Source organism: Dipodomys merriami, unplaced genomic scaffold, assembly GCF_024711535.1.
Source record: "Dipodomys merriami isolate MVZ:Mamm:240054 unplaced genomic scaffold, mDipMer1.0.p SCAF_345, whole genome shotgun sequence".
Classification (NCBI taxonomy): domain Eukaryota; kingdom Metazoa; phylum Chordata; class Mammalia; order Rodentia; family Heteromyidae; genus Dipodomys; species Dipodomys merriami.
The window spans coordinates 359,811-373,141 of record NW_027204993.1 but is presented as its reverse complement, the minus strand read 5'-3'; the positions used below and the strand labels follow the sequence as shown (position 1 = coordinate 373,141).

The window sequence follows — 13,331 nt, the reverse complement described above, 5'->3', positions numbered from 1 at the left end:
CCTTAAAGTCCTGTGCAATCCCACACTATCTGTCATTTACTCTACCCTTCACTTCATTAAATAAAAATCAAATAAAGAAAACCATGAGTCGATTGATGTCATTTCTCAGCACCAAGCAATGGGAGGATTTTTTTTGCCAAGAATTCTAAGTAGTCGACTAGTCAGAGATCGGAGCATCACAGTTCTAAGCTGTCCTGGGGAAGAAAGTCCCCAAGATTCTCTTCTGTAGGGAACCACCAAAAAAGGCCAAACCTGGGCCTATAGTTCAAGTAGTAGAGTGCTGACACTGAGCACAAAAGCTCAGGGAAAACTCCCAGGCACTCACTTCAAGTCCCAGAATTGGCACAAACAAGCCAATCATTTCATGACTGAGGCCAAACTGATAACAGTCCAATTTGGGAGGGAAAGGAAGGGCGCAGGGAAATTCAACATCAAATATCAAATGAGGTCCCATGAACGCAACAGAACTCCTGGCAGAGATCCTTCATACTTAGGGATCAGAATGACCAAACTGCTGTACTGCTTCAAATTTGATCAAATCTGCCTTGAAAAGACCAAGCACACTTAATTTGTACTTTGGGGAGTGATATTGACTTCAAGCCCAAACACACACACACACACACACACACACATTCAAAAAGAAGAAATATTCAGACCAGGCTCTGGTGTAAATTCCCTTTTTGAAAGACCTCAGACTCACTGGGATACTTTCTCTACGGGAGGGCACCCCAGAAACCAAGACTCCAAACCAGCAGATGCAGCAAGCAAGAGGAGTTTACTTGACTTTTGTGCGAACGGACTCTCTGCCCCGGTCAGTCAAAGAGCTCCGAGCAGAGGTTACAGACATTTTTAAATGCAAAACCCACAAAATTAGCATAGAATACTCTGTGAAACAATTGGCTCATGGTTGGGCTAAGGGGGGGTTTACATGGTTACAGGCCTATGATTGATTGACATTTGGCTTAGCTTGTGGTCTTCCCAGGTGGTCGTTGTCAAAGTCCGTCCTGGGGATTGTTGAACTGAACTGGAACTGAAAAATATAAACTCAAACTGAAAAACATGTACTATCTATAACCGTCGTCCTTGTCCTGGGGCTGGCTGACATCCGGACATCTAGGCCGGCCGATATTCGGATATCTGGGCCTTGAGACTCTGCGCAGTTTTATTTCTCAGTTAAGTTGGGGGTCTGAATGCAAGCACATTTACCGAAGCAAAATCAGCGGTTAGCAAGTTAGTAATGGTAATGGTAAAGTGAGGTATTTAATTTTTAATCTTTCATTCCCCACTTCTTCTCTGCACTAATTTTAATCTTAAAATTGAGGTTGTCTCTATCCTTGTGGGGTGTCAGTTGTCTTTAACACTTGGTATTGTTGGGTTAACACCATGGTCTGTATACTGGATAGCCTTTGGCGATGAACTGTAACAGCCTGTTGAGGATGCAGGGGCCAAAGGTAAGGAGCAAAAGTAAAATTATGATGGGCCCTGCTACCGCAGACAATAGGGTAGTGAGCCAAGGGGATCTGGTCCACCAATTTTTTTTTCTGGTCTGGTCATGGGGCCTGAACTCTGGGCCTGGGTGCTGTCCCTCAGCTCTTCAGCTCAAGGGTAGCACTCTACCACTTGAGCCACAGCGCCACTTCTTTTTGCTTATGTGTCCTACCACTGAGCCACCTTCCCAGCCCCTGGTCCACCAATTTTTAAACCAACTGGCTTCTGCAGTTTTATTCCATTTACGTTTTTCTAGTCGCTCACGAAGTTTGGCCATTGAATCCAGTGCCACCCCGGTGTGGTCAGCATAGAAACAACGTTCCTCCTTGAGGGCTGCACATAGTCCCCCATCTTTAATAAAAACCAAGTCCAGGCCTCTCCGATTTTGAAGCACAACCTCTGACAGGGAGGTGAGGGATGCTGTTAGTGCAGAGATGTATTTTTCTATTCCCTTTAAATCTTCTGTTATGGCAGCCTTTAGCTGCTGCATGTGCTGATATCCATCCACGTAAGCAGCACTCCCTACTCCCATCCCAGCTATGCCTGCCGCTGTTCCTATTCCCATGAGGACAGCCAGAGTTATGGTAACGGGTTCTCTCTTGTACCAGTGGGTTAGGCCCTCCACTCGTTCCTCAAAGGATGGGGAGTTATGATATATAACTCGAGGATACAAATGTACTAGAACACAGAAAGTAGTCTGCTTTATCAGCATTGGTGAAACACAAGCGGTTAAACCGGTGTTACAAGCCCACCACCCTCCATATGTGGGCACTAAGTATTTGCTTGTAATAGCCGTTACCTTTTCAGTGTGAGTACAAAGCCGGCTCTTTTTAAGGGTGGTGTCCCAAGACATAGTCCCTGACCTGACACTTCAGATAAAGTTAGCTTGCTAGTAATTTGCTGTCCCCAGGGGCATGAGGAAGTTATGTTGTAGGTGTCATTGTAGGCTGTTCCTTCATAATAAGGGGGTGCCTCGGAAAGGCAAAGCCAACAGGACCGAGTGAGGTCACTCTTGGTGGAGTTGAGGGCAGCATAGGCTCCCTTAATCAGCTTATATAACGGGAGCATCAGGGGCAGCTCTGGGTCGGCAGTAGCTCTCGGGAGGGTATGGTTGGGTGGCTGGCTTGGGAAGAGGGGTCTCCTTTCTAGAGTGGGGTTGGGTGCCAATGGGAGGGGGTTCATACTCTGTACCCAAAGGCGGATACTTATTCGCCCGCCGTCGTCAGCACCCCTCGTGCGCAGCCTAAACCCCCAGGTGAGTCCAGTCCCCCAGTCCAGGTTAGGCACTTTTCCCTTATCAGTGAATTTTACAGTAAGCTTTACGCACCACCGTTGGCAGCTTTCGTCGACACAGTTTCCTTTTCCCCCTTGCCCACTGTACCTCTTAACCGTGATATAGTCCCAGGAGGATGAGGGGTTCCAGTAGGTATCGCCTGTGGTCTCAAAGCCCCAGGCCTTACAAAAATAATCTTCTTTCTTCCCACATTTAGATTTGAGTGTAGGGTCCTGATGACTTGGGCAGACATAGATTGGGAAACCTCCCTTAGCCCCATCTCCCCAACGTGCTGCACCCCAGTAGCGAGCGGTATGCAAAAGATCGGTTCTAGGTCAGGCCACCATGTCCAGAGAGGGGCTACGTTGGAGGTGGAGCAGATTATATTTCCATGTTCATTTACTACCTGCCATGTCTGGTTTTGGGGAAAGTGTGGGTTTGAATTTTTGCCTGCCAGGGGGTGGACCCTTTGTCCCTCAGCTACTGTTAAGGTTACAACAGCAAGAATATTAAACAGTTTTTAAGAGTCTTATCTTGAGAGGATTTTGAGTGCGCTGCAGCTTTCATTTGGGTGGCACTGCAGGGTCCTTCTCATCCTCAGGTGGCACACACTTGACATGGGAGGCATGGATCCAGGCGGCAATCCCGTCTACCTTTAGCACAGTAGGTGTGGTCAGCAGCACAGTGTACGGGCCTTTCCACCGCGGCTCAAGCGTTTTGGATTGGTGTCTCCTCACGTACACCTCTTCGCCAATCTGGAAGGGGTATGGGATAATGGAACTTCCCGTCGTGTAGACAGCAGCCAAAGGTTTCCACACCTGTCTCTGGATGAGTTGCAGAGCTCGCAACCGCGCCTGTAAACTTTGGGTATTTGCAAAAGAATCAATTGCAGGGTCAAGGAAGGCTGCTATGGAAGGGGGTCCCCCATATAGGATTTCATAGGTGGTTACTCCATGGCTTGCCGGGGTGTTACGAGCTCTAAACAAGGCCATGGGAAGGAATTGGACCCCGTCTTTAGTGCCAGTTTCTAGGGCTAAATTGGTTAGGGTCTCTTTAATTGTCCTATTCATTTGTTCTACCTGTCCTGAACTTTGGGGGCAATAAGCACAATGTAATTTCCAATCTATCCCCAAAAGCTTGGCCACCATCTGACTTACCTGGGAGACAAAGCAGGGCGGTTATCTGACCCTATGATGTCAGGGAGCCCGAATCGAGGAAAAATTTCTTCCAAAATCTTCTTGACTACCACTTGCGCAGTCTCTTGTTTAGTGGGGAAGGCTTCTGTCCAGCCGGAGAAGGTATCTACAAAAACTAGGAGATATTTTGCCCCATACCTGCCAGGCTTAATTTCGGTGAAATCGACCTCCCAGTTGGTGCCGGGTCGTTCTCTCATTCTGACTCCAGTGGGCGCTTGGAATCCGCCTGCATTAACCTTGGCAGATCTGGAATGTAATGAAACTGCTCCTCCCTCTGTAAAAGAGTCTCCAACTTTTTGTAACCCAAGTGGGTCCACCTGTGTAAGTAGGTAACCAGCCTCCTCGCATCCTTTTGGGGCAATATAGTCCTGTTTTTATATTCCCATGTCCCAGTTGAGTCATTAGAGATTGCCTTTAGCTTTTTGGCTGTTTCCACATCCTGATCTGAATACTGGAAGAGAGGCTGTTTGTTTGGCTGTCGTTCTCGTTATGTGACCTAAACAAAGGTTTGGTTCTGTAAGGCCACCGCCTTAGCAGTTTCATCCGCCATCCTGTTCCCTACTGCTACAGGGTCCCTCCCTACCTGGTGGCCTGGACAATGGATGATGCTCACCTTTTTAGGTAGGATGAGGGCCTTTTTGTTTTTAATGTCTTTTCCCCCCGAGGTTAACAGGCCTCAACTTCAATAAATTTCTCCATGAACATGTGTGGTAGCAAAAACATGCCGGCTGTCTGTATAAATGTTGACTTTCTTTTCCCGGGCCTTTGTCAATGCCTGTGTCAGGACCATAAGTTCGGCCCTCTGTGCTGATGTCCCAGGCTCTAGGGCCGATGCCCAGATGACTCTGGTCCCATCTACCACAGTTGCCCCCGACTTCCACTCACCGTTATGCAGGAAACTGCTCCCATCCGTATACCAGGTGTGTTCAGCATCTGGTAGGGGCTTGTCGGTCAAGTGCTCATGGGTCCCGTGCACCTCCGCTAGCATTTGATGACAAACATATTCGATGGAGAGGTGAGAGTCTGAGTCCGGAAGTAGAGTTGCTGGGTTGAGAGAGACCGCGGCCCCGAACTGAATCCGGTCGGGATTTAACAGCATTATTTGGTAATGGGTGATACGAATGTTTGAAAGCCAATGGTCAGGAGGCTGGCAAATAACTGTCTCTATGGCATGGGGGGCCGTCATGTCAAGGGCTGTCCCAAGGTTAGCTTATCAGAGTCTTTTACCAACACGGCCACAGCTGCAATGATGCGGAGTCATGGGGGCCATCCGGCCACCACACTGTCCAGTTTCTTTGAAAAGTAGGCCACCGGTCTTTTCCAGGGCCCCAGTTTTTGAGTCAAGACTCCTTTTGCAATTCCCTGTCGTTCATCCACATATAGGGTGAACGGATTGGTCACATCCAGGAGACCCAAGGCCGGAGCCGATAATAAGGCCTTTTTAATCCGATCGAAAGCCTGTTGTTGTTCTTTCTCCCACCGAAATGGGACAGTGGCCTTAGTGAGAGGATATAGAGGGGCTGCTAACTCTGCGAAGCCTAGTATCCACAGGCGACAGAATCCAGCCCTTCCCAAAAACTCCCTCAGGGCCCGTGCACTAGTGGGCAGTGGGATCTGGGTGATGGCTTGTTTACGACTCTCTGTTTGCCACCTCTGCCCTCCTTTCAGCTTATAGCTTAGATAGGTCACTTGTTGGACACAGATTTGGGCCTTTTTGGCTGAGGCTCTATATCCCAACTCCTCCAGTCTCTTTAAAAGGGCCCCAGTACCTTTTAGGCAGTCATTTTGATTTTCAGCCGCTAGGAGCAGGTCATCTACATATTGTAGAAAGGTGAATGGGGGGGGGGTTGACTCTGAAATCAGCCAGGTCCTGGTGTAGAGCCTCGTCAAACAGGGTCGGGGAGTTTTTAAATCCTTGTGGCAATCTGGTCCCTGTGAGCTGTCCTGAAAAACCTGATTCTGGATCTCTCCATTCAAAAGCAAAGATCAGTTGACTCTGAGGGCTTAGCCTCATGCAAAAGAAGGCATCCTTTAAATCTAACACTGTATACCATGTGTGGCTTGGGGGCAGCGTACTTAGTAAGTTGTAGGGATTAGGCACCATAGGATGTATGTCCTCTGTTCTCCGGTTCACTTCCCTCAAGTCCTGCACTGGATGGTAGTCTCCCATCCCAGGCTTTTTGACTGGCAATAAGGGGGTGTTCCATGGAGATTGGCATGGTTTTAGGATACCCAATTGGAGCAGTCTTTGTATATGCGGCCTAATTCCATTTTTGGCTTCCCCTGCTTAGTGGATACTGATGTATCATCACCGGGGTAGCCGAAGCTTTAAGTCCAATGACCATGGGAGGCTGGTTCATAGCCAGTCCCATTTCCGCAGTCTCCGCCCAAGCCTGGGGAAAATCTGATAACCTTTGGGGGTCGATCAAGGCTGACTGAGGGCTTTCATGTAACCGATGTTCATCCTCCAGGTGTAAGGTTAGGACTTGGAGGGGCTGTCCTTGGGGTCCCCTAATGGAGGCCCCTTTTCCTTGGAAATAAATCTGGGCCCCTACCTTTGAGAAGAGGTCCCTCCCCAACAACGGATAGGGGCAGTCTGGAATTAGCAGGAACGAGTGAGTGACTAACCCTGTTCTGAGGTGAACTTTTCGTTCAGTTGTCCATTGGTACATTTTCCCTCCTGTGGTCCCCTGCACCAAAGATGTCTTAGAACTCAGGGGACCTCCTGATCGTGTTAGGACCAAATGTTGGGTGCCAGTGTCAACCAGGAAGGTTACTGGCTGGCCCCGCACTTGAAGGTTTACCCAGGGCTGGGGGGGGGGGTCTTCCTGGCCCTGACTGTCCTAATCTTTATCATCCTGTAGGGACAACACTTGTGCCAGCCTTCGGGGTCCTCTCATCTGTCCCCTTTTCTTCGGGCCATTCCTAACCCAGTGTCCTGTTTCCTTGCAGTATGCACACTGGTCATGGCTCACCAGAGGTCTCTTTTCGTCCCCCAGGTTCCTATCTAACCTAGCCTCTCTCTCTTCTGGCTGTTGCACTACGGTGGCCAAGATCTTACTTAACACTTTAGTACGTTTCTTGTCTCGCTTGTCCTCTCTATCCTCCTGCAACTTCCGTAATCTTTCTTCCTTGTCTTCCTGAGTTTCTCTTTTATTAAAAATTTTCTCTGCTTCCTTGACCAAATCCTGCAAAATATAGCCCTGAAGCCCCTCCAACCGCTGTAGCTTAGTCCGAATGTCTGGGGCCGATTGCCTGATAAATGACATACTGACATCGTATTGTCTGTCTGCAGCAGAGGGGTGAATGGGCGTATACATACGGTACCCTTACATTAGTCTCTCTATAAATCCCGCAGGCGTTTCCTCAGAACCCTGCACTATCGCACGTACCTTAGCCAAATTGGTGGGGTGCCTCCCGGCCCCTTTGAGACCCGCCAACAGAACCTGGCGATAAAGACAGAGTTGCTCCCTACCAGCTGCGGTTTTGAAGTCTCAAATTGGGCGGGTTAAGGGGAACGCTTCATTGATCTCATTGGGCAACTGCGTTGGCCTGCCATCTGCTCCTGGAACGTTATTGCGAGCCTCCAGGAACACTTGCTGCCTTTCCTTCATGGTGAGGAGAGTCTGCAAGAGTTGCTGACAATAGTCCCAAGTGGGCTGGTGGGTTAGCAGAATGGATTCAATCAGGCCTGTCAGGGCCTGGGGATCCTGAGAAAAGGGCGGGATATGGGTTTTCCAGTTATATAAGTCTGAAGCAGAAAAGGGCCAATACTGAAAGTGGCTGGCCCTGTCCGGAGGGGAAAGGCAGAGGCGCAGACGACTACTGAGTGGTGGCGAGGGCGCCTGAGGAGGCGGTGGCATCTGGGGCCCCGCCTCCAGCTCAGTGGAGTCTGGAGAAGGAGCGGGTGGGGAAAGGGAGACCTCTAGTGGGCCCCTTTGCTCTTCTATCGGAGCAAGTTGGGAGTAAGCCGCGGCGGGGGAAGCAAGACTGGCGGGGAGTCTAATAGTAGTAGATCCGCCTGGTCATCAGGTAAAACAGAGGGAGATTGGGAGGAGGAGTCCTTAGTTTTAAACTGAGACAACTCTTTTATGGGATAGAGGGAAGATGAGAGAGGGAAGATAAACAAGGCGAGTGGAAGAAGGTAAGGGTACGGGTGGAGGAGAGGGGACAGAGGGAAGAGGAAAAGGGGAGGAGAAGAAGGCGGCGAAGCGGATAGAGGAACTGGTGTCTGGGAGAGGAAAGGCTTGATCCACTTTGGGGGTCTCGGGCCAGATCTTCCCAAGTGACTATGTAGGGGACCTGATCAGGGTGTCCATGAGGGCCCGGCTGAAAAACGCGAGCCTTCACCTGTAGAAGAATATCAAGATTGAAAGGGCCCTCCTAAGGCCATCCCACATTGGGAGTGGGCCATTGGGAGGAACAGGAACGAATCCACTTTTTCTTCTGGACCTCCAGCGACAGGTTGTGGGCCTGGGTCGTGACTTCTTTCCAGTGATCTAGAATAAGGCTGAAGGGGGTTGTTAGTTGTTGCCCCATTTCTTTAAAGGCCACAACACAGGCAACAAAGACAATCAACACTAAACAGAAACAGACGAGACTAGACAAATGCTGCGCGGTGCCCGAGTAAGTACAGATGAGGAAGGAAACTACAGATGGAAGTGGCCAGCCGCAACTTAACTCCCCAGAACAGACAGACACTCGGATCTCCTCCTTCCTCCAGACGACCCTGGAGCAGGACTCCAGGGAGGGACCAGGGTACTGGGCACGTCTGCTTTTCTCTCTGGCCCAAATACAGATTCAAACTCAGGTCCTGTACAGGCACTTTTGGATCCCAGAACGTAAAACGAAAACGACAAACATGAAAGACACGAAACCTTAGAGCTCTGCCTTACCTCCAACTGGCCTTGGAATTTGGGTCTGGGGGCGCCGTTATCCCGGACGAGCCCCCAAAGGAAAGACCACAGCCTCACTGGGATACTTTCTCAACGGGAGGGCACCCCAGAAACCAAGACTCCAAACCAGCAGATGCAACAAGCAAGAGGAGTTTACTTGACATTTTCACAAACAGACTCTCTGACCCGGTCAGTCAGAGAGCCCCGAGTAGAGGTTACAGACACTTTTAAAGGCAAAAACCAAAAATTAGCATAGAACACTCTTTGTGAAACAATTGGCTCATGGTTGGTCTGGGGGGGGGGGTTACAGGTTTCAGGCCTATGATTGGTTGTCATTTGGCTTAGCTTGTGGTCTTGCCAGGTGGTCGTTGTCAAGGTCCGTCCCGATGATTGTTGAACTGAACTGGACCTGAACACAGACACACACAAACAGACACACACTCAAAAAGAAGAAATATTCAGACCAGGCTCTGGTGTAAATTCCCTTTTAATCTGCATTATTCCATTATTTCGGAAGCTGACATCTGAGGATCAGATGACAGGGCAGGTCAAAGCTAGCCAGCCAAGAAGGTGTGTGAGAAGAGTATCTCCAGTCAACTCCTGAGAAAATATTCTAGTATTATTAGAACCGTAGCTTGTAGGAATTCTGAGATCTGAGGGTCACAGTTCAAACACACTGGGCAAAACTATCCTTCAGAATTTCTAGTGTTGTGTAACAAGGGTTGTGGATGATGTGGTTGAGCAATAGCTGTGACAAAAGCAGCTCAGTTATGGCACCCGGGTCCTGAGTTCAAAACCCAGACCTGCAAAAAAGTGAACAGGACAGGAAGGAAGGGAGAGAGAGGGGAAGAAAACAAGGAAGGATGGATGGAAGGCAAGAAGGAAGGACAGGAGAAAGGAAGGCAAGAAAGCAAGAAGGAAGGTAAGGGAAGGAAAGAACCGAGGGAGGGAGGAAACAAAGGAGGGAGGGAAGAAATGACTGGCAGATATATTCCAGATACTTTGTTAGATAGGATTAAGGTGGGCTGACTGCTCCTCTTGGATGCTTTGCATGCTCAGCGGAGTGGTCCATTTGTGGGAATATCTGGAGCACTTAATGTAGAAGGTTTGGCAAGCTGTGGTGTCCCAAGGGTTAACCACTGAAGGAGGAACAGGGCAGTGGGAGTCGGGCTGATAATCCCGTCACTTTTGTGTTGGAATCTGCCTGTGAATATGTCCAGTAGGAGGCTGGCTGGCAGTCCAGGTGTGCTGGGTGTGGCTCAGGAATCCCATCAGAAGCTGCTATCTGATTGGAAGTTAAGTGTTGGTGAGGGTGTGGTCAGATTATAAAGATGGCAAGGGGCTAGAGATGAGCAGCACAGTCTTGGAGCCTGCAGTCAGTCCCCGGCCCTGCTGGATTCCGAGAGCCCTGCACACCTGCTCCACATCTGGTCCACCTGTGGTCCATCAAGATGAGCATCAGGACGCCACCCACACTGCAGCATCTAGCCCTGCAAAGCCTACTGAGCAAAGAGTCCCAGGCCATCTCGGTCCTGGAGGATCTGCCGGTGCTGCTGTTCCCCCCACTCTTCATGGAGGTCTACGCACAGGGCCGCACAGAGGTGCTGAAGGCCATGGTGCAGGCCTGGCCCTTCTCCTGCCTTCCCCTGGGGGACCTGGCAGAGTCACCAGACCTGGAGACCTTCAAAGCTGTCCTGGATGGGCTTGATCTGCTGCTACTTGCCAAGAAGGAGCGCCCCAGGCGGTGGAAACTGCAAGTAGTCGATCTGCGGAAAGCACACCCTGAGATCTGGATACGGGGATACCCCTCCATGGCGCAAATCTCCGCTCCAGAGGTCCTGACTGAAAGGCCAACAGACAGTCGCCTTTCAGCTGGGACAGAAGAGCAGCCCTTGATCCTCGCCAGTGACCTGACCATCAGAGATGGCACCCAGGATGCTTTCCAAGCCTACCTCCTCCAGTGGGCCAGGAAGAGGAAAGGACGAGTCCAGCTGTGCTCAACCAAGCTGCAGATTCTGTCTAGATCCATCTCCAAAATCCAGAAGGCTCTGCATGCGGTGCGCCTGGACTCCATCCAGGAACTGGTGGTGAACAATTTCTGGCATCGAGAAACCATGAGAAAATTCGCTCCTTCCCTGGACCAGATGAAGAACCTTTGCCTGCTCACCTTCTCCAAGATGAGTGTCGACTTCTACACTTGCAGCCGCCGGAATCTCTGGTATTCCGGCAAATATGCGGTGCATCTGGGGCAGCTGCAGCATCTCCGGGAGCTTCGTGTGCACGATGTCTTCTTCCTGTATGGACGGCTGCCCGCCATCCTCAGCAGCCTGACGCCTTTGAACACCTTGTCTTTGAGCTCATGTCCGCTGAAGGAAGCCGACCTGAGATTTTTGTGCCAGTGTCCCTGCACCAGGCAGCTCAAGCACCTGCGTCTGAGGAGTTTGTGCATGGGCCGCTTCAGTCCTGAGCCCCTGCGAGCCCTGCTGGAGCAAGTGGCCGGCACCCTGGAGACCCTGGCCTTGGAGCACTGTGACATCACTGACGCACAGCTCTCGGCCATGCTGCCTGCCCTGAGCCAGTGCTCCCAACTGCGCTTCCTCAGCTTCTATGGAAACCACATCTCCGTGGCCGCCCTGCACAACCTGCTGCGCCACACTGCCAGGCTGGGCCATTTAAGCCGAGGGCTCTACCCGGCCCCTCTGGAGAGCTACCGCCCTCCACACTGGGGCCTAGGGAGCCTCGACCCCGAAAGATTTGCCCAGGTTCGGGCTCGGTTGGAGCAGGCCTTGAGAGACGCGGGGCCACACCAGAAGGTCCAGATCTGTACTGATTTCTGTCATCGCCGGCAAAAGGGCCAATTCTACAGCCTGGGGCCCGATGGCTCCTGGATGCTCACCCACGAGGGGCTTCCTAGCCTTTCTGATCTGCCTGTGTAGTCACCAGCCTCTCTCCTGGAATCTCGTCTCAGCATCACAAAGGAACCCCTGGACACAAGGACATTCTCCCTGGGGCATACTCCCATCTTTCAATGTGCGTGGCAGGGACTGGGAAACTTCTCCCCAACTTCCTAGTCATCGAAGCCCCGGACTTTCTCAGCATGGTTGGTGTCCATGGGGCCTGTGTACACATCATCAGGAAGCTGGAGTGGACTCTGCCTGAAAGCAGTGGAACAGGATCTCGTTTTTGCTCTTGTTGTAAGCAAACCTTCAAGTCCTGTGCAATCCCACACTATCTGTCATTTACTCTACCCTTCACTTCATTAAATAAAAATCAAATAAAGAAAACCATGAGTCGATTGATGTCATTTCTCAGCACCAAGCAATGGGAATATTTTTTTTGCCGAGAATTCTAGGTAGTCTACTAGTCAGAGATCGGAGCATCACAGTTCAAAGCTGGCCTGGGGAAGAAAGTCCCTAAGAGTCACTTCTCTAGGGAACCACCAAAAAAGGCCAAACCTAGGCCTATAGTTCAAGTAGTAGAGTGCTGACACTGAGCACAAAAGCTCAGGGAAAACTCCCAGGCACTCACTTCAAGTCCCAGAAGTGGCACAAACAAGCCAATAATTGCATGACCGAGGCCAAACTGATAACAATCTAATTTGGGAGGGAGAGGAAGGGCGCAGGGAAATTCAACATCAAATATCAAATGACGTCCCATGAATGCAAGAGAACTCCTGGCAGAGATCCTTCATACTTAGTGATGAGAATTATCAATACTGCTGTACTGCTTCAAATTTGATCAAATCTGCCTTGAAAAGACTAACCACACTTCATTTGCAGTTTGGGAGTGATATTGACTTCAAGCCCAAACACACACACACACACACACACACACACACACACACACACACACACACACACACACACACACACTCACACAGAGACCCTCAAAAAGAAGAAATATTCAGACAAGTCTCTCGTGTAAATTCCCTTTTAAAAAGCCTACTAAGCAAAGTGTCCAGGACCATCTCTTTCCTTGAGGATCTGCAGGTGCTGCTTTTCCCTCCACTCTTCAGGGAGGTCTCCCCACTGGGCCACACAGAGTTGCTGAAAGCCATCCTGCAGCCCTGGCCCTTCCCCTGCCTTTCCCTGAGGGACCTGGCAATGTCCCCAGACCTGGAGACCTTCTAAGCTCTCCTGCATGGTTTCGATCTGTTGCTTCTTGCCAAGTAGTATAGCAAAAAAGACTATATGTAGAGCTATGGTTCAAGTAGTAGAATGGTGACATTGAGGAAGAATTTCAGGCATAAATTCTAAACAGTTATTTCAATGTCCCGAATGGCCACCTATGAATGTACACAGAACCAATATCAAACGGATCCAGTTCTAAATTGGATAATATTACGGGGTGTGGAAATTCAACCTCAAATACTATCAACTCATTTTGACAAGACCAAAATACCATGATACCATAGCATTAGGACAGACCATTGTTATTGTGAAGTCGCAGACTCATTTTTAATGTTTATTCTGTTATTTC

At 50.0% G+C, this 13,331-nt stretch overlaps 1 protein-coding gene and 1 pseudogene across 1 annotated transcript; one reads left to right on the top strand and one right to left on the bottom strand.

The window, feature by feature from the left end:
• Positions 1 to 3,324: 3,324 nt before the first annotated feature.
• LOC138803671 (uncharacterized) lies at positions 3,325 to 8,496 on the bottom strand (annotated as a pseudogene).
• Positions 8,497 to 10,303: 1,807 nt separating this feature from the next.
• Positions 10,304 to 11,788, top strand: LOC138803670 (PRAME family member 12-like). Its single transcript, XM_069987732.1, has one exon. It carries the CDS (start codon positions 10,304 to 10,306, stop codon positions 11,786 to 11,788), a length of 1,485 nt encoding a protein of 494 aa, XP_069843833.1.
• The last annotated feature ends 1,543 nt before the right edge of the window (positions 11,789 to 13,331 follow it).